The sequence below is a fragment of the Varanus komodoensis genome, unplaced genomic scaffold (genome assembly GCF_004798865.1).
Source record: "Varanus komodoensis strain SLA01 unplaced genomic scaffold, ASM479886v1 scaffold5, whole genome shotgun sequence".
Lineage (NCBI taxonomy): Eukaryota > Metazoa > Chordata > Lepidosauria > Squamata > Varanidae > Varanus > Varanus komodoensis.
The window spans coordinates 13,605,575-13,626,875 of record NW_025336087.1 but is presented as its reverse complement, the minus strand read 5'-3'; the positions used below and the strand labels follow the sequence as shown (position 1 = coordinate 13,626,875).

At 40.9% G+C, this 21,301-nt stretch overlaps 1 protein-coding gene across 4 annotated transcripts; it reads right to left on the bottom strand.

Annotated features, from left to right (window-relative positions):
- Positions 1–5,376: 5,376 nt before the first annotated feature.
- ANKRA2 (ankyrin repeat family A member 2) lies at positions 5,377–21,204 on the bottom strand. 4 transcript variants are annotated; one of them, XM_044446487.1, is made up of 10 exons: positions 21,098–21,202; positions 17,500–17,535; positions 16,236–16,599; positions 14,705–14,863; positions 14,261–14,326; positions 11,894–11,991; positions 10,724–10,849; positions 9,579–9,645; positions 9,404–9,484; positions 5,377–7,569 (listed from the first exon to the last, which is right to left on the bottom strand). In XM_044446487.1, the coding sequence occupies exons 3-10, from the start codon at positions 16,522–16,524 to the stop codon at positions 7,514–7,516; spliced, it is 942 nt and encodes a 313-aa protein (XP_044302422.1). In that variant the 5' UTR covers positions 16,525–16,599; positions 17,500–17,535; positions 21,098–21,202; the 3' UTR covers positions 5,377–7,513. The 4 variants fall into 4 exon arrangements, with proteins under 4 accessions (XP_044302422.1, XP_044302421.1, XP_044302420.1 ...); XM_044446486.1 differs by lacking the exon at positions 21,098–21,202 and adding an exon at positions 20,623–20,946; XM_044446485.1 differs by lacking the exon at positions 17,500–17,535 and having other exon boundaries at positions 21,098–21,204.
- Between the last annotated feature and the right edge of the window lie 97 nt (positions 21,205–21,301).

Below are 21,301 nucleotides of genomic sequence, written 5' to 3'. Positions count from 1 at the left end.
TAAAACTTGGCATGGGCAAGCTACAGAAAGATTTTGGCGGTACTAACAAATTCAGTTTCCTCATAAAAATGGATATAGATAACTTAATCCAAGTTTGGAGAACTGATTGTATTTGAAAGCAGTATTTTGTTGTTAGTTGCGAAGTTGTGTCTGACCCATCACGACCCCATGGACAACATTCCTCCAGGCATTCCTGTCCTCCACCATCCCCCGGTGTCCACTTAAGCTCATGCCAACTGCTTCAGTGACTCCATCTAGCCACCTCATTCTCTGCTGTCCTCTTCTTTTGCCATCAATTGTTCCCAGCGTTAGGTTCTTCTCCAGGGAGTCCTTCCTTCTCATTAGGTGGCCAAAGTATTTGAGTTTCACCTTCAGGATCTGGCCTTCTAAAGAGCAGTCAGGGTTTATCGCCTTGTGGTCCAAGGGACTCGCAGGAGTCTCCTCCAGCACCACAATTCAAAGGCTTCAATTCTTTGGCGCTCAGCCTTCCTTATGGTCCAACTTTCACAGCCATACACTGCAACTGGGAAAACCATAGCCTTCACTATACGCACTTTTGTTGGCAGGGCGATGTCTCTGCTTTTTAGTATGCTGTCTAGATTTGCCATAGCTTTCCTCCCAAGGAGCAAGCATTTTTAATTTCTTGGCTGCAGTCCCCATCTGTGGTGATCTTGGAGCCAGGAAACCAAAATTTGTCACTACCTCCATATCTTCCCCATGTATTTGCTAGGAAGTGATAGAACCAGATGCCATGATCTTAGTTTTCTTAATGTTGAGTTTCAAGCCAACTTTTGTACTCTCCTCCTTCACCAGCATCAAGAGGCTCTTTAGTTCCTCTTCACTTTCTGCCATTGGTATCATCTGCATATCTGAGGTTGTTATTTCTCCCAGCAATCTTAATTCCAACTGGTGATTCATCGAGCCCCTCCTTTCTCATGATGTGCTCTGCATATAAGTTAAACAGGTAGGGCAACAGCCTTGCCGAACTCCTTTCTCAATTTTGAACCAATCAGTGGTTCCGTGTCTAGTTCTCACTGTTGCTTCTTGACCCACATATAGGTTTCTCAAGAGACAAATAAGATGGTCTGGTACTCCCATCTCTTTAAGAACTTGCCACAATTTGTTGTGATTCACACAATCAAAGGCTTTAGCATAGTCAATGAAGCAGAAGTAGATGTTTTTCTGGAACTTCCTAGCTTTCTCCATGATCCAGCGTATGTTGGCAATTTGATCTCTAGTTCCTCTCCCTCTTCGAAATCCTGCCTGTACTTCTGGTAGTTCTCGGTCCACATTCTGCTGGAGCCTAGCTTGTAGGATTTTGAGCATAACTTTGCCAGCATGTGAAATGAGTGCAATGGTGCGGTAGTTTGAACATTCTTTGGCATAGTCCTCCTTTGGAATTGGAATGTAAACTGACCTTTACCAATCCTGTGGCCACTGTTGAGTTTTCTAAATTTGCTGGCATATTGAGTATAGCACTTTTACTGCATCGTCTTTTAAGATTTTGAATAGCTCAGCTGGAATACTGTCACCTCCACTAGCTTTGTTGTTGCTCAGACTTCCTAAGGCCCATTTGACTTCACATTTCAGGATGTCTGGCTCGAGGTCAGTGACCACCCCATCGTGGTTATCAGGGACGTTAAGCTCTTTCTTGTATAGTTCTAAGTAATCTTGCTACCTCTTCTTAATCTCTTCTGCCTCTGTTAGGTCCCTGCCATTTTGGTCCTTTATCATGCCCATCTTTGCATGAAACGTTCCCTTCATATCTCCAATTTTCTTGAGATCTCTGGTCCTCCCTAATCTATTGTTTTCTACTTCTTTGCACTGTTCATTTAAGAAGGCATTCTTATCTCTTCTAGCTATTCTCTGGAATTCTGCATTCAATTGGGTGTATCTTTCTCCCTTGCCTTTCGCTTCCCTTCTTTCCTCAGCTATTTGTAAAGCTTCCTCAGACAGCCATTTTGCTTTCTTGCATTTCTTTTTCTTTGGGATGGTTTTAGTTGCTACCTCTTGTACGATGTTGCAAACCTCCGTCCATAGTTCTTCAGGCACTCTATCAGATCTAATTCCTTAGATCTGTTTGTTACCTCTACTGTATATTCATCAGGGATATGATTTAGGTCAAAGTGCTTTTCCCTACTTTCTTCAACTTAAGCCTAAATTTTGCAACAAGAAGCTCATGATCTGAGCCACAGTCAGCTCGTCGTTTTTACTGACTGTATAGAGCATGGGTCCTCAAACTACAGCCCACGGGACGGATCTAGCCTGCCATGCCCATTCATCCGACCCACTCCTTCGCCCGTGCTTGCTGCGCAGGCTGGGGGCAGTGACTTACTCGCTCAGAGATAGTTTTGGACCCGCTGGCAGATCTCCCAACAAGTCCAAAACCATCTCCGAGTGAGCAAGCCGCCGCCTGTCTCCCCCACACACTTGCCGCTGCCTTGCAGCACGGGCTGGAGGTGGTGGCTTGCTCGCTCAGAGATGGTTTTGGACTCACTGGGAGATCTCCCAGCAAGTGAGCTGCCGCCACGTGCACTTGCCGCCACCTCGCACGCCCGACAATGCCTCACCGGCCCACGTGCCCAGGCCCCTCCCTCACCAGCCCATGTGTGTAGCTGCTGCACTTCAACTGGCCCCCTATTGAAAAAGTTTGAGGACCCCTGGTATAGAGCTGCACCATCTTTGGATGCAGAGCACATAGTCAATCTGATTTCTGTGTTGACCGTCTGGTGATGTCCATGTGTAGAGTCGTCTCTTGGGTCATTGGAAAAGAGTGTTTGCTTTGACCATCATATTCTCTTGACAAAATTCTATCAGCCTGTGCCCTGCTTCATTTTGTACTCCAAGGCCAAACTTGCCTGTTATTCTGGTTACCTTTTGGCTTCCTACTTTAGTATTCCAGTCCCCCATGAAGGACATTGTTTTTTGGTGTTAATTCTAGGTGTTGTAGGCCTTCATAGAACCAGTCAACTTCTGCCTCTTAAGCACCAGTGGCTGGGACATAGACTTGGACTACGGTGATGTTGAATGGTTTGCCATGATCATTCTGTCATTTTGGAGATTGTGCCCCAGTACTGCTTTTCCTACTCTTTTATTGACTATGAAGGCTACTCCATTTCTTCTGAGGGATTCTTGCCCACAGTAGTATACCTGATGGTCATCTGAATTAAATTCACCCATTCCTGTCCATTTTAGTTCACTGATTCCTAAGATGTCGATGTTCAGTCTTGTCATCTCTCATTTGACCACATCCAGCTTGCCTTGATTCATGGATCTTACATTCCAGGTTCCTATGGAGTATAGATCTTTACATCGGACACTCCTTTCACCACCAGATACATCTGCAACTGAGTGTCCTTTCGGCTTTGACCCAGTCGCTTCATGCTTTCTGGCGCTACTAGTACTAGCGCTCTGCTCTTCCCCAGTAGCATATTGGACACCTTCCAACCTGAGGGGCTCATCTTCCACTGTCATATCTTTTTGCCTTTTGGTACTGTTCATGTGGTTTTCATGGCAATGGTACTGGAGTGGGTTGCCATTTCCTTCGCCAGTGGATCACGTTTTGTCACAGCTCTCTGCTATGACCTGTCCTTGGGTGGCCCTGCACAGCATAGCTCATAGCTTCATTGAGCTACGCAAGCCCCTTCGCCATGACATGGCAGTGATCCATGAAGGGGAAAAGCAGTAAATACAGTGCTTATAGAAAAACACTGGAAGTGGAAGACAGCTTATCCTTTCAATATTTATCCTTTTTTGTAGTTGGATGGAAGATTTATTGCCACATACAAGTTAATATGCAGAAAAGAATACAGAATGCTAACCTGTACAATGGGTGAGTTCACACATCATGACAAGCAATCCTGTGCAGTTTCCATCGGGCAGATTTTTGCCTGGATACACCAGCTAGAGAGTCGTATGGTTTCCATGGCAATAGTCCCTTGCTACCTGTTCTTCCTTGTCTTGCCACACATTCCAGCAGGCCCTGGCAAGTTAAATCTCTTCTCTGTTGCTTCCTATGGACCTTCGCAGTCTTGTTTGCCAAGGTTTTGATGTGGGCTTCCTGTCTTCCCCCACCCAAGTGTACATGCATCTCTGCAGCTCTTCCTAGCCACTCCAGCCCCCAAAATAATTTGCATTAAATCATAATACTTTTCCTGCAGTTTTCCTCCCTTTGAGCATTTACTGCTTTCTTCCTTTTTCTGAAAGTAAATAGGGAGATGGGCACAACTGGGTCCAAATGATGTGACAGACTAACAAGGGTAAGAAACACCATGGTTTCTCGTGATGTGCAAGCCCAGACATTTTCATCAAGCGATATTGCTCAAATATTTTACTGGATCAGATATTCTTAGAATGAAGCCTACTCTGCGTGTCAGTTTGCATATAGTGCTGAGCCATGGTTTATGTAAGCCATTAGTTGTGTGAGTATAGCTGTGCTAAAAGTAGTAAGAAACGGAAACAGTATGCTAACATACATGGTTTGTTGAACCCATGTGTTGCCAATGTGTACAAATTTAGAACAATGGGATGGTCATCAAGCTGCTAGGCTGTTGAGCTGGTGAGCAGATACCCACACTTTTTTCCTTTGATGATTGCAACTGTTTTGGAGACTATGTTGCACAGGATCAATCTACCAATTTCTCCTTTGCCTCCTCCCTCACTATTTAGTGGTCCAGGGACCTTGAAGTTTATGCTGCTGTCACCTATGTCAGTTTGAAGTCTGTATGAAAAAAGGTTTGAAAAGCATTTGTGTCAGATCAAGTTCTGCTACATGCATCTGCACTGCTTTTATTCAGCTAAGAGTAGCTACAAATTATACTCTGCTATTGAGCATTGCTCAGGAGGAACAGCACATGGATGTTTTACTCTTTGCTGTTTGGTTCTGATCACACCACTGTACCTAAAAATGAAAGCTGCTTTTTCAGAAAAATCTCTACTGTTCATTCTCTTACCAATTTCAACTTCAGGCACAAATACAGGAATGAAATGGTTCTTGTTTTAAGAGCCCTTGCAATTGGTGTATTTTTATTCATGTGTTACTTCCTCATAGCCAGCAGCTATCAGCAGTTGACAATGGTGGCCATATGAATATCTTGGCTCTTTAGCTATGAACAGACAAAAGAACAGGATGGCCAACTTGAGGGTACAAGTATTGACCTGAGGGTACAAGTATTGACCTAGTGAGAATCATGCCGACGTCTGCGGATCTCAAGCTTTCTAAAAGTCTTAGTAGAAGTATATTTGTTTCACTTCCCATCTACCTCATGGGATTAATTCTACATTACTGAAAATGCATGTGGTCTTAGAACATTATCATTTTAGGATATAGGTAGATGACTGAAGCCAGCCCACTCACAGAAATGCAGCATGTAAGAATTACTGAAATGAATTGGTCTATTTTTTGATGAGCTATACATCTGTAAATGGGTTTTCCACAAAGAGTATACAGTCAATTTTTGTGTTTTGGAGTATGTAACAGTTCCCCACTCTGTGTAGCTCTGAAAGAAAAATCAGCTGGAGGTATTTGCTTCCAGTTTTCAAATGACTTGATCTAAAGGTTTTGAACAAATACAGCTGTACTATTTTTCAGTGCTAGCTGTATTATAATGCAGGCACTGAGCTCTCTGTATATGAGCAGACAACTTCACAGGAATGTGTGAATTTTGTTAAAGCCGTTCTGTCTTTCATAGACCATCAGGCAACCTTTGTTCTGTCATCAACTCACTGACAATCATTTTTGGACAAGTGTGAATTTGTACAAATTCCCTCTGCCCCAGCACCAATTTTTGAAAGAGTCTGCAGAATTTGTGAGGAACTGCCAGTCTCCTGCTGAATCCTTAGGGTAGGTTCACAGAAATCCAAAATAATTTAATTGCAGATTTTTCTAACATTCCTGTAAGTAACATTGATAGGCTTACTTAAAAGTCATATTTATCAGTATAATTAGAAGGAAACTGTCCCATACCACCCCCATAAGAACAGGCTAAGGTAACTCAGTATTAGCTATTAATTTTATGTGAAGCACAATAATCAGATAAAGGAGAATCTTGCAGTGTTTTCCCCTAGAATTTCAGTAGTATTTGTATCAACGCAGTGTTCCAAGTGTTGTCAGATATGCTTTTAATACATTCTGAAGGTTCTATTTTGCTATTCACATAAAAACATGCAAAGGAGCAATCCTATGGTCCTTAGATAACATCTGAGGGGCGATAGTTCAGATTCCCAGATCTGAGGTCAGATACAGTACTCCACCCTCAGAAGATGAAACTAGAGCTCCAAATCCCCCTTCTCAGAACTGTGAAGAAAAAGCGGCTCCACCTAATCTCCAAGGATTGGAAATTGATCTTTGAGAGGAAGAAAAGAAAGCATTTGAGTTAGGGGGAAGGAGACTATTGAGTCTACTTCTTTCCTATTCCTGAAACATGCAGGAAGCAGTGATGAAGAGTCTGCCAAGCAAATTGGGACTAGAGGATAGGAAAGTGAAGATCACAACCACCACTTTTCCCACCCAGTGCAAGATGCTTGTAAACCCCCAAGTTTCAGGGCTTACAAGCCTCTTAATAAGACTGCACCCTAAGTGGATACAGCTTCATAATACAGCAGACATAATGAGCTACTATATTTATACAACGTGAAGTACTCCATAATTCCTTTTTTAAATATACAACATAATGTTACATGAAATATTTACAAATAGGATAGCCTGGTTTTACAAACATCTGCAGACAGAAGCCAAATACGTAAAGTGAAATGCTGTAAAAATCCTACAAAAGAATTTAGAATGTAAAGTGAGCATACGCCACAGAATACTTTGCTAAATACCATCTTCAAAGCGATACAAGATGTTGGATATTTGGCACCTACCTTCTTGGATAAGAGTTTCTTATGTACTGTAAGAGTTCCTACTAAGCCATTTTGGATACCAAGTTCTAACAGGATGATAAACCAACACAATAGCAAAAGAAGAAAGTCTTGATTAGGCAACTGACAGATCCCAGTCCAGACAAGTACTCTCCTGTCATTCCTGTCTGTGCAACTAGTACTTGTTAAACAAATGCTCATTGGCAGGAAAATGCCAAACTCTCAGACTTGGGTAGCAAACTAGGGATGCAGTATTACTCATAAATAGGCAACATTCACTCCAAATGAGAGTGTACTATCAACATAAAAAGAGTCTCTATGACGTTGATCAGCAATAAAACCAGTGCTTTTTTTGTAAAAAAAAAAAAAATGTCGGAACTCATGTTGCCGGCAGTAAGCACGCGACCATACACACCAATTCCAAATCCAAGAGCAGCGCCCTATCTCACTAGCAGATAGCGGACACAAAAGCAGCCTGCAGGCACTACGTTAATGATGTTTGCTTGCTAATCCGCTATTCAAAATCACTTCGTAAAATCCATTGGAAAAAAGGTGCCAGAACGCTGTTCTGGTGCATTCTATGACAAAAAAAGCCCTGACTAAAACAAAGTCCAAACCTTTACATACAATGTTTTCCATAACTACGACATCATCATTCCTTGATATTTTGAAGAAGCGTTAATAAATGCGACTCAATAACCTGTTGAACTGAAGTGGGAAAAACACACAGTTAGTAGTCAATTCTTATTTAATTTATATCTTGGTTTTCTGCTGATGATAATGCTCAAAGTGGCTAGCAGTAAAATTTGGATTACAAATTAAATCTTAATTAAAATACAAATTAAGGACAAATTCTTGTGTTGCTCTATCATATTCTGGAGATGTGAATAGGACAGGTTAAAAAAAGAGGAGGTTCCAATGAGATTTGGACATAAACTTTATAGTCTATACCACCATCACTTCTCCACATTCCACTAAATTAACTGATAGGAATCAAACCAAGTTAGGAACAGGATTAATTCTCAATGGCTGGGGTTTGCAGTCTTTGGAAGTAACTGAGCCTAACTACTTCACCTCAGTGGTGTCCTTGAGTAACCGAATGCCATAAGTAGCACAGCACATTGTGGTGAGTTGAAGCCTATCTTTCAGCCCTGCTGGTGACTTAGTACCATCAACAGAGGTTACCAACTGTCTATATTTTGGTCACACTTGCTCAAGAATTAGGCCATTTTCTGTGTCGACAAGGGCATGCTTCTTGCTCAGTGCCATTGCTGCCCCACTGGAAGTTCTATGGGACAAAGTATGCACACTGTGATATGGAGGCGGCAACAATGTGCTGTTGACCCTAAACATTAGGTTATTTGTTTTCAGGGTGAAAAGCTTATGCAACAAAACCAGTAATGGCACAGTTATAGTTTTGTTCTCGTAGTTTTGCATGTGCTACACTGCTGTGCATGATAATAAAGGGCAATGGTTCACAGTAAAAAACTAGGGATTCCCAATGGTTTCTGTAGAATGTGCTTCTAAATAAACAGACTTATTCCACCTAAGGTGCAATCCTATGCAAGTTTAGGAAAAAAAAGATTTGTAACTCTCAGCATAGCTAGCTGAGGTATGCTGGGACTGGTAGACTTTTCCCCCCTATCAAAACACACATAGGATTCTTCCTTTAGGACAGGGGTCGACAACCTTTAACACTCAAAGAGCCATTTGGACCCGTTTCCCACACAAAAGAAAAAACCAGGAGCCACAAAACCCTTTTGACATCTAAAATGAAGGGAACACTGCATACATCATTTTTTTACCTTAATGCTATGTATATCTTCATTATGATTTAGCTGCAGCTGTTGTTCAGTCACTAAAAACTATTATTTTTAATCTTACATTATAAACTAGTAGGACTCCTTTCATATATTTTGAATAGGAAAACAGCTTCCTGAAGAGTCAAAGTCGGTGCTAAAGGGCTGCATGCATTAAACAGCAAACCCCATAAGTTCGTCAGCAGTAAAAGCAAATGAATCTACCCACGTCAGAAACTTTTCTTAGCGCACGGGTCGGTTGCAGCTATAGGTGTGTTTAGTGACTGATTAGCAGATAAACAGTCAAGTGATGTGAATTGTGACAGGTCCAAGCACAGCTTTTAACATTCAGATGAAGGAAATTACATTTGGACAAAGAGAATCTTTTCAGCAGGGTTTCGTGTAACATGAGAGCCTGCAGGAAGCTTGTTCCACTTTTTCAGTGCACAATAGCAGAGGAATGTAGCAATTTACTTAACCAGCTAGCCCACCTATTGGTATTTTGTAACTTGGAGCCTCAGTCGCAGATCTGTGGCTGTGCATGTGTTTTGAGCGACCGAGCTGCAGCAGAGGGATTCAAGATCTACGTGCGGCTCTGGAGCTGTGGGTTGCCGACCCCTGCTTTAGGATCACGGACAAACTGACATTCTCACACATTTTCAGAACACATAAAGTTTTAATTTTTTGATACAAAAAGAGAGCAACAATAACTGAATTACGTCCTTAAGTGTTTGTATACTCACCACAACGATGGCCTAGGGCTACAGCCAGATCCATAGAATTATACCCAGAATCTGTCTCTATAGTTGGATCTGCACCATGCTCTGTTTAAAACATGAAATTTAAGTCATTAGTTGATTTTAACATATTACATTTCACAGAGTTTATACTGACTGCTATTATCTTCAGAACACTTACCTAACAGTATTTTGACACATTTCACATGGTTTCCATGTACGGCATAAAGCAAGGGTGTACCACCATTCTGTTTAAAAAAAAAAAAGGGAGATTTTAAATCTCAGAATTGATGTATACAGTTCAATGATCTATAAACAGGTTATATATGAACAGGGGTTCTTTCCACTCTGGCTGGGTGGGTGGTCTCTAAATAATCCTATGGCCTACCATATGATGTTGAGAGGCCACAGAATTACATCATAGGTTTACAACCATTTACATCCAATGCAGTTTTGAACTTCTATTATATAGGAAAGTCAATATTTGCCAAATCTCTCTCTTGTTGTTTGGCTTCCTGCTGGGGTCATAGTCCAATGCATCATGATATAACCTACTGTCAGAAACAAAGATTTAGAGCACAGCATGAAAGTTCTAATCCCTAGTTATGTGCTGAGGGAAAGTCATACTGAGGCATGACAATCAAAAGTGGCAACTGTTAGTTCTGAATTCATATTCCTCTATGTAAGAAGTACAGAATCTTAGACCCAGAGTTTAAATTCAGCCCTTCATGGTTTCCCAAATGATCACTCCCTTTCCCAGGTTTGGTTATGTCTGGCTTTTGTGCAATTTTCTTCCCATATAATATCCTGGTAGAAAAATTACCAGCACTTTTTTTTGCCCAAAACATGCTGGTAGTTTAGCCTCCCCCACCACTGGAAGGTGGTTCTAAGCACTTCTCCAAATTGCAATCCAGCCCTTGAGCCAAAACTGACTCAATATCTCTGCTCTGTGCCCTCAACCACTGAAAATGGGAGGGTAGGAACAGAATCCCAACAGTACATGACCAGCTAGTTGTAGCTGGGGATGGCAGAAACCATAGTCAGACTAGACACAACAAACACTCTTTTCTAAAATTAGTTGCTGGTGAACACATAAATCACTAGAAAGTTTTCTGGGTCATGTTACAGGACAGAAGAGTATCCTGGGTTCAGAAAATGGACTTATCATACCTCTTATTCAGCAGCTAAAAAGTGCCCATTCCATAAGGAGCAGCATTTGAAACTAAGCTTTTGGGAGCATGTTTGCTATTGATGGTTGCCAGATTCATATCGATGGCATAATCTAATAGCAAATTAAGATAGCAGCAATTCCAGTAAGAGACTTACCCAGTCATACTCATTCACATCAACACCACAATCCAGCAGCATCTTGATGATGTCTGTGTAGCCTTTACTGCAGGCCAAAGACAATGCACTCTCTCGCCCTTTCCCCAAGATCTGTGGGTCTGCACCCTGGCAGAAAAAGCAGTGGTGGTAAATGTGTTGTTACATGTGCTTTTATTAAAAGCCAAGTGTGGAACAATCCAGCATCCAACCAAATTGTTGAGACAATTTGTTCTACTCACCAATTTGTCTGAATAATATGTACTTTTTATTTCTTTGAATATACCCTATACCTGCTCTGTTGCCCTTAAGGCTGCAATCCTATACATACTTACTTGGAAGTAAATCCCTTTAAACGCCATTGGACTTACTTTTGAGTAGGCATGCCTAGGTTTGTGCTGTAAAACTATTGCTTCCTATGTTACCCCAGGACACAGTTGCTCCCTTTATAACAGCATCCACAGTTTTGGAAGAAGACCATTACTCCTGGGCCACCATTCTCCCCCGCTCTTGAACAGAATACTCAGTGTTACTCTAATTGGGGTAAGAGGCCATAACATTTAGTATCCAACTGATTAAAAGGTTGGTTCATTTTCTTCTCAAGCCCAAATATGCCCAGTCCTTTCAATCTCTCCTCACAGGGATTTGTTTCCAGTGCCTCGATCATACTACTTGCCCTCCTGTGAACCCTATTCATGTTTCTCAAACTGTGGTGCCCAGAACTGGATACAGATCAGACGTAACCAGTGCTGAGTAAAGGGGAACTAGCACTGCACAAGATTTGGAAATGATACTTCTGATTCCCCATCTTGGAACAATCCTGTCTTCACTAAGGGTTAACAACACAGTCCTACCAGTAAATGGGGAGTGTGTTACAAGGTGGGAAACAAAGGAGGGGGGAAGCAGAAAAAATGTTAGAGACCTCCCCCACCAAACTCCTGTTTGCGCACTCCCTGGGAACTTGGCTGCTTGTATCCCAGAGTCCCTAGACCAGCTGGAGCAGCTTCCTCTGATCTGTTCAACTAGGAGTCAGTAACCAGAAATACTATACTATTAAAAATCCTATAAAGAGGGTTTTCAAATGCCTACTGGTAAGTTCTTTCTGGGTTTAGAATCCTACATTTGCTGATGGCTTTACTAGAAATATAGGAAGTGGAACATATTTTCACTTACGTTTTGAAGTAGAAATTCTACCACTGCTATCTGCCCATGAGCTGCAGCCCACATCAAAGGGGTAAAGCCTTCTTCATCTGTATGGTTGATTACATTTTCTATTTAACAGAATATAAAAATTAGCTATCTTTCCACAGCTGTCTCCATAAAATACAGGAATAAAACTATTATGGATGGCATGCACAAGTCTCAAAGATTGGCCTGACAACATGTATAAAATATAATTTGAGCAGGCAGACAAACAAAAATGGAGCACCTGAACATTGTTTATGCCTTATATAGTCTTACTGATAAATATAAAATAGAGGTGAAGAATTAGTGGTCCTTCAGATGTTACTGAACTACAGTTTCCATGATCTGTATTGGATATGCTGTCTGCAGATGAGGAGGCTTGGAATCCAACAACATCTGCAAATGTAGGTATATGCCATGGGGGATTTTCAGGCATTTGGGTAAGGGTGAAATCCAAAACTTTATCAGACTGTCCCCTCCTCCTTTTCCTCTCTTCCTATTCAAACTCTATACAGAAGAGTTCCCCAGTTCTCCAAAACAGGTTTTGAGGCAGTGAAGGGAGCAACATTCACGCTCCCCAGTTCTACAGACAGAAATCACTACTTCCATGGGAGGGGGTCATTACATGCAACTATACAAATGCTTATCAAAACACTGAACAGATTTCATACTGAAGGTAATACATCTTATTCTGCTACAGACATTAATCAAACAGTTCAGTACCTGTAAAACAGGGATGGACAGCTTGTGGACCTGCAGCTGTTTTGACCTAGCCAACATAGCCAAAGGTAAAAGATGATGGGAGTTGCAGGAGAAAACATCTGGATGGTCATAAGTTGCTCACCCCTGTTTAAAGCAAGGATTCTCAAACTAGCAAGCACCATTAAAGCGAATAATCAGTTGAATTATACTGCTTAGTTCCCTTTAGCTAGTCCTAAAGAGAGACCTGTAAGCCACTACTGGCTAGCAGCTGATACGAAGTAGGAAAATTTAAATGTCCAACTTTAGCAGAGGCACTTCCAGAAAATACATTCCTCTGTGAAGGTAGGAAACCGGCTGCTGCAAGCTACCTTGAACTAAATGCATGCTGATGAGTGCCTGTGGCACCACGCTAAGGCACAGGGATCCCCAAACCTGGAGCTAGAGGTCTGGCAGCAGCTACTCTCACGCTCATGCATCACAGAGAACTGGGGGTCAGATGGAAGTTTCATATTTCATGCTTGGGCCTGAGGAAAGAGATTCTCCTGCCTTGGGCATCCTTCAGGAAAAGGAGGAGGTGTCGGGTCTCATCACTTTGTGAAGAGCTTTAGGGGGAAGCAGAAAAACAGTGAGAACCTTTTTCTCTGCTTTCCTTCAAAGGCCAGTATGAAGAAAGACGCAAGATGCCCTTTCCATCAAATCCTTTGGGAACTACAAAGCACTTGGGGGACAAGAGCTGACTACTAAGCCAAACCATAATTTGTGGATCTCTACTATGTTGGCACTACGAAGTAGACATTGCCATAGCTGGTACCTGCACTGAGTGAGAAAGGGGCAAGAGAGGAAGCTCCACCCACATCTGTGCAATGTAAACAACCCCTACGGGGGCCAGGATAATCTCTCCTACTGGTTGGAACATGTCTCCTTGATGTGTTGCATGATTCACCCACAGGGCAGCTGGGATAAGAGTTCTAACCAGAGGGTTGTAGTGAACAGATTCAATACAATGTTTTTTCCAATAAAGAGCAGTGATGAGAGGATATGAAGTGTCTGCCATTTCTGAGCCATCTGCTTCAGTTTTGCAGGCACAAGATAGTCCATAACAGGCTTCAACAATCTAGGCAAGCAACCAGGTGGTTTTGGACCTCAACTGCCATCAGCCCAGCCAAGATGGCTAATGATCAGGGACTGTGGGAACTGAACTCACAAACACATAAAGAGCACCATGTTATCCTACCCTGACTAAGCCAAACATTTGGGAGCCATGTTCACAGGAAACATTTGACAACCAGTGTGGTGCAATAGTTAGAGAGTTGGACTGGAACTCGGGAGACACAAGTTCTATTGACCACTCAACCATGAAGCTCACTGGGTGAGTTTGGGCCAGTGACTGATTCTCAGCCTAACTTAGCTCACAGGATTGTAAAGACAGAATGCAGAAGATGGGGAGGATTGCATAAGCCAGCTTGGATTCAGTGCAGGAAAAAGGCAAGATATGAGCATCACAAATAATAATAAACAGAAAGGGAAAGAAAGGAAAAATCATATATGTAAAATGGACTTGCTGCAACACACAACCCATTTCACAGGTTATCATTTCTGCTTCCTACCCCTTCCCTCCCTCCTCCCACAAAAGAGACCACAAAAAATTGTTACCTTGTTCTATTCGTGTAGCCAGATACAACATTTCCCCCTGAGCTGCCAACTGGTGAACAGACAAAGCTGTAAGAGACAACAGCAGGAAAAAGAAACTGAGAGCCAGTGCAATGTAGTGGCTCAGAGTCTGGGACTGGAACTCAGGTGATTTGGGTTCTAGTCCCATGGAGCTATTTGAATGAGTTTGGGCCAGTCACAGACTCTCAGCTCAACCTACCTCACAAGGCTGTGAGGATAAGATTACAAGGAGGAGGAGAATTATGTAAGGTTCTTGGAGGGAGAAAAGTTCCTTGGAAGGAAAAAGGGTGGGATATAAATATAAGGCATAAAATCAGTCATCTACTGTGCTACAATCCTGCTATGAATTGAAGAGTACAGTGCTAACTGCATATCACAAGCTCCCAAAACAAAAATTTACATTCACCACTACAGAGAAACACTTACAGTTTACAAGTAAAGGTGTTGTAGAAACTTCATTTCCTCTGTGCTTGTTAGTTAAAGTGGTTGATTGTTTTATAGGTGAAAAATGTTTAGTAGTTGATGGAGTGTAAACGTGTCTTACTTGAATCCCAGGAGATGGGGAAGCATGGATATTGCACTCAGCTAAGAGATAAAAGAAAAAACAAATAGTGGCTGTTAGAAGAACTAATGAAGAAAACGCCTATTTAAAATGAAATTCCCAACATACTTTATTCAATCAAAGCAAAAGAGTTATTTCAGTTATTATTCAGGTAGCTTGGTTGCCATCAAGAGCTGGGATTTCTCTGGCATGGATAATATAAGCCAAACTAAATGGGTGTTGATTCACTGAAGCAGCCAACTATACGGAGAGGCACCTGCAGTGTTTGCATTGCTGAAGGAAACTACATTTCTTGGATGTGAAGTGGATCTTATTTCAACAGTCACCCCAGTACATGAGCTGTATATTCCCATGAGAATTTAAGAGTTTTGACATGCACAAGCAGTGAGCAGATTAACCATTAAAAGTTGCTCTGTGTACTTTGGAGTCCCAATCTCTAAGAAACAGCAGGTTCATTAATGTCAGAGTAAAATAAACAAACTGAAGTGTCCTGATATAGCCTGTAATGATCTTAAGTGCATTAACTTGGAAGCTTTTGCTGAAATCAGTGGGTTTATATCCATGCACTATATTTGGGATCAGTAAGTAAATTCAGCATAAATAGCCTTATAGTGAACAGACTGACTGCAGGATTCTCTATTCTCTAATGCAATTTACCTCTATGTAAGTGTTCTTATGACTGCAAGTTTAAGCAAAATTGAGTGTCCTTCCCTCTACTCTTTCAGTCTGTTAAGAATAAAAGAGGGAAAGAAGTGACTAGCATGAGTACATATGACTTCAGATTAAGCTATTCTAAATTTAAAATCTATCATGTGTTTTATTGCTGGATCCTTAAACAAATTTTGTCAGTTACCTGAAGCATAATATCTAGAAGTTCCGCATGCATGCTATCTCCATGCCACTTTACAAAGAAGAATAGCAGAAAGGCCAGCCCATTGGTACCAAGAGTATATCCTTCTCAATATACTGATAGGCTAGAAATGTTACCATAGTCACCGCAGTCCACTGTGCATCTACAGCCCTCTTTTGAATATTCAATCCATGGGCTGTTTTAGGGTTACACAACTTTTATTTAACCATTGCATAACACCCTCTTGCTGGATTTGCATGACACACTAGCCATACTAATAATCCACCACACCCTGAATATTCAGAAGGGCTGCTGGCACACAATTTAAGAGCTGTTTTAATAAGATATGGTGGACTGTGGTGAACCTGTGAATTAGCCTGTGGGTCAGTTAAGGTAAAACGTATGATTTGGCCAAAGCTATGGTTCAACCAAATCTTTAACTGACTGTAAAGAACATTCTATAAATAAGAAAAATGAGCGGAGCCTATGACTTCTTTTTTGTGATAGTATTAGTCCTAAAGGAAAGATAAATTTTAAATGCTGACCTTTAAATAAAACAGATGCCACTTCAAGGTCAGAGTTCACTTGATCCTGAATGTTTTTGCTGTCTTCTTCATTCAAGGATTTAACAAACCGAGAACACACATTCATATCAAACCTATTGGGCAAAATAAACTTCATTCCCATGGCAACACTCTGAGCTGGTCCTTCCTCAACACTGGAATCAAGGTGGTGCTCCACTTTAATATCTGGCATGTGAGACAGACTATAGCTGCCTGCACAGTCTTCTACAATCAACTGGGCATCAACATCCAGGTTTGCTGAAGATTCCATTTCTGAGTAGATTCTTATGGCGTTTACTGCAAAAGTGAGTTTGTACACTTCTCAATGGTCAAGGTCTATGACAATCTGCAAATGAAATAAATTATTAATAGTTTAGAGCATAATGCCAAAAACGTGTGAAAATGCAAGAGAAGTAAAGAACAAACAAAACCCAGTCATATCATTCTGAACCGCTGCAATTATATATTCTGGGCAGAATATTCCTTACCTTTGGTGCTTAATAAAATTCCCCAAACAGGAATTCAAATTTATATGATAGCTGCAACCCTTCAGACAGAATATTTTGAGCCTTATCGATTTCAAAGCAACTTAACTGGGTAAAACAGACTTTTATCTTAATCCTTTGCATGTTTCAAGAAATTCCTTTTTACTTTAATTTGTTTTAATAGTAGTAAACAATAAAAGAACATCTAAACAGACAAAAAAATACAAGAGCCCAAATATTCCATCAGTGTTGTATCAATACAAATAAAAGATAAAAATTAGGTTAGGACAAGAATATAAAGGTTTTAGTTTTAACCTAAATTGTTTACTTAAACAATGAATATCTGTGATAGTTATTTTTCTTTTCAGAGTTCTTTATAGTACCAAAATGTTTGTATTGTCAGGGGACTGATTGTGCCACCTAAAGAATAAAACATGCCAGATTGCATAAAATGAGTTATGTTTATTTGGACCCTTTGTCATCATTAACTTATGAGATATTTTTTTCCATTGTTGGTTTTCATAACTTTTTGTGCCAATAATCTATATCCTGAAATTTAAACCCATTCCAATATCTTGTGATTGTGAATTTGGTTGAATAATTAACTCCTCGTTAGCTTCAAGCTATTCAAATTGTTAGCTTCTCCCAAAAACAGCTTCAGTAATACTAGAGTTAATGAATTTGGAGTATGTTGATTCATAATTAAACCAATCGCTGATATTACTGCTCCCCACAATAACGCAATTTCTTTTCACTCTTACCACAAATATTCTTGTCTCCTAGAACCGCCTTCAACACTGTGGGAAAATGGTATGAGTCATAAAGGAAAGTTATCTCAGAATCAGTTTCTAGACATGAACAATTCCTAAGGGTATTTTTCTAGGTGTAATTGACCTATAGGCAGAGAGAGAAAGAAAGGGCGTTCACTACCTGTCCTGCAGGGTAGACTCTAGACAGCGATCCTTTGTATGGGCAGGAAGGGTGCAAAGCATCCAGAGGTTGCTGTTCCAGGCCTGTGTTCAGAGCTTGCCCCACCTCCAAGTTTTCTAAGTCCCTGCTCTATACTGTTTCTTTCTGTACTTGTCACTATGGAATGGATGAGTTTCCCACATTTATGCTAGTTGTTGGATGGGTGCTTGATAGCTCTTGATGACCTTATCTATTGCTGTCTGCTAGGGTTGGTGAGTTTGGAATATGTTGGAATATAATTAAACTATAGACCATGGCTATTTTCTATGGATCTTCCTCTGTTTTTGCTAACTACTATTGATGGAGCAATTTCCAGGAGTTTCAGGACAATGGATCATCCTCCTTACAGGGTTGTTTTGCCTAATTTCTTTAAGGGGAAATGTCTTAAATCTGACCTTCTCTTCACAAGAATTCCAGCATTCATTATTGACTATTCATTCTAAACTATTCTGAGAGGGCTGGTTTAAGTTGGTGTCCTGCCCTGTGCAGATATTTGGACCTGATGGCCTTCTGGCCCCTTTCAACTCTACTATTCTATGATTTCACACTGGCTAAACCAGGATAGTAGGTCCATCTTGCAGAATTCAAGCTTACTAGCTTATTGTTATGATGGTAATATTGATAAAGACATACTTCACAGGGAGAACTTAAAAACCATCAAAACTTGCAATATAAAAGCCAAGGCATATTAACTTTCCCCAGTTTTTTCCCCCCTTAAAAGGAGGTCCTTTTTTATCGAGTTACCTTCACTAAAAAATTATAAAGATAATACAATCCCTCTTTGCATTTCTATTCAGCCTCAAGTTCTTACCTTATTATGAAAATTAGGGTGACTTCCCAGTGGGAGTAATGAGATTATCCCTGGAGAAAGTTTCCCTGCCTGTCTCATCAAACTTTTACATGTGGTCAAATGAATCTATTACACTTAAGGCTGACTTTCCCCCTAGAAATAATCTATTAAATGTATTCCCTCTGCTGCTATATTCTCCAATGAAATCCACTGCTTTCCCCTATCTTTTGTTAATAGGGGAATTATCTTCTGGAATTGGCGGGCATCATAGTATGTTTGCCAATTTGGTATTTTATTTGATTTATATGCCACCTGATTAGCTGCAGGCTCTCTGGGTAGCTTACATTCAATCAAAAGAGTAAAATACAATATAATAAAACAACTGATAATAATAAAATAAGTAAAATAACTAAATGATAAATTAATATATTGAGAGGGATATAAATAATAACCCAGTAATACAATATAATTTACAACCAAAAGGAAAAATCATAAAATTACAGTTAAAATGGCAGCAGCAACTAATTTAAAAACAAACCCAACAGATTCACCTGTCAAAATGAGAGCAAAACAAAAAGGTCTTCAGTTGGCATCTAAAAGAATACAGTGTTGGTGTCTGCCTAATTTCTTGTGGAATTGAATTCTACAACCAGGGTGCAATGCAAGAGAATGCCCTCATCCTTGCCAATTTCCCCCTCACTTCACTCTGGGGAAAAACACAGAGGAGGGCCTTGGATGTTGATCACAGTGATTGGAAGGGTATATATGAAGAATGATAGCCTGGCTGGAAGTGTTTAGGGCCTTATATGTCATTGTAAGCCCTTTACATTGGGTCTAGGTGGCAAATGGCAGCCAACGTAGCCTGTATAGCAGGAGTTCCCAAGTGTTTTGGCACTGGGGACCAGTTTCACGGAAGACATTTTTTCCAGGGACCGGGGATAGGGAATGGTTTCAGGATGATTCAAGCGCATTACATTTATTGTGCACTTTATTTCTATTATTCTTACATTGCAATATATAATTAAATAATTATACAACTCGCCATAATGAAGAATCAATGGGAGCCTCCCCCCAACCTACAGCCCAGCCCTTACCTGCTCCCCAGTTCCCTCGCTGCTCGGACGTGCCCTCCCTGGCTTCTCTGTGTCGCTTGCCACCCAGCACTGCTGCCGCCACTGCTCCCTCCTCCTCTGGAGGCCCAAGACCCAAAAGGGCCCTAATGATAATCCGTATTTGCATCCACTCCCCAGTGGTGATGCTAGGGTTGGGGAGTGCCTGCAAATACAGATGAAGCTTCGCTTGCTCACCTCCTGCTTTGTGGCCCGGTTCCTAACAGGCCCAGGTTGGGGGCCCCTGCTGTATAGGACAGGCATGATGTGTTCACAAAAATCAGTTCTGGTTAGCAGGCATGTTGCTAATCTTGTCCCTTTTGTCGATATTCCCCTTGAGGAGCATGTAGACAAAGCAGGATTGCCCTAATTCTTGGGTGTTTTGTAGCAAAGGAATCAGTTTTTTTCCCCTACCATTTATTTAGAATTTTGGGGGAATATAAACAGGAAATTTTAACTGTGATCTATCTACTGAGAGCTTCATCAGTCTTCTGCACCTGATGCTTCTATTATTATCTTTCCAGACCTTGCCATAGTTGACTTTTTAAAGTCTCTTAAAATTTTATTTCAATATCTGGGTAACATATTATCTGCACTGAGATATATTTGACAGCTATGAACTGTTAAAATGTCATCAGTATTTTTGTTAATAACTCACTAATTTTGATAGTACAATTGTTGGTAGTTTTAAAATTTGAATGAAAAACAAAATGAATGCTTAAAATGTAATGCTCGAGAGAGTCAGTTCTGTCTATAGTTAGTTAATTTAGCACAATACACATTTTGTATGGCACATCCTATTAAAATAATCAGGTAGCAAGTGTTGGGAAAGACTTTTGCTCAAGCCTCTGGAGGGCTGTTGTTACTCCAATATTGAGCAAGCTGGACAAAGAGCCTGACCTGGTACAAGGCAGCATCCTATGTTCTTACAGAAAGCGTGGAATAATACATTTTAAAATTATAATAATTAATTTCTCTCCTCCATGCCAAGTTTTAACTGCTGCTGAGATGCTCACCTCTATTCACTGCTGAAACTCAGTGACAGTATGCCAAACAGCTAATACCTCTCCACACAAGACTTATAGAACTGGCTGCCACAAGATGTGGCAAAGGTCACAAATTCGGATGAGATTAGATAAATTCATGGAGGAAAAGCTGTCAGTGGCTACTAACCATGATGAGTACATGTTACCTCAAGTAATGGAGGCAGTAAGCCTCTAAATACCAGCTGCAAAATCAAGCAAACAACAAAGAAGTGATCAAACCAATGTGCAATACAAAATGACCACCACACAAAATAAAATATTATATAAAATAATAAAATGACTACACACACATATATATACATACACACACACACCTGAAAGATATATTCGATCAACAAAACTAAGCTGCTTTTAGACATGTGGCAAAGCCAGGATTCGAGCTAGTCTTTTCCCAGTCCAAGCCAGTCACTCCACTCACTACAGTTAAACCGCCTCTCCCACATACCGACTTCTTCGTCCCTTCCACGCCCTGCCGTTTATCCGCACAACCTCGTGCCGTTCCTCGCTGACATTCTCAACAGCAACATTGTTATTGTTCCTATTTAACTTCATGACGCCACTTCCGGTTAAGTCACAGGAAAGACCCGGAACGAAAAGGACGACACACTCGGGGAAGTATGTCAGCCTCAGAAGGGCGAGGCCGGTTCGT

Bases quoted from the DNA above. Each gene is read 5' to 3' on its own strand.
- ANKRA2 (XM_044446485.1), bottom strand. From the start codon at position 16,524: ATGGAATCTTCAGCAAACCTGGATGTTGATGCCCAGTTGATTGTAGAA. The intron at 11,992-14,260 runs GTAACAATTTTT...TCTGTTAAATAG, and splicing joins GGCTACACGAATAGAACAAG to AAAATGTAATCAACCATACA. The intron at 9,485-9,578 runs GTAAGTGTTCTG...TGTTTTAAACAG, and splicing joins ATGTGTCAAAATACTGTTAG to AGCATGGTGCAGATCCAACT.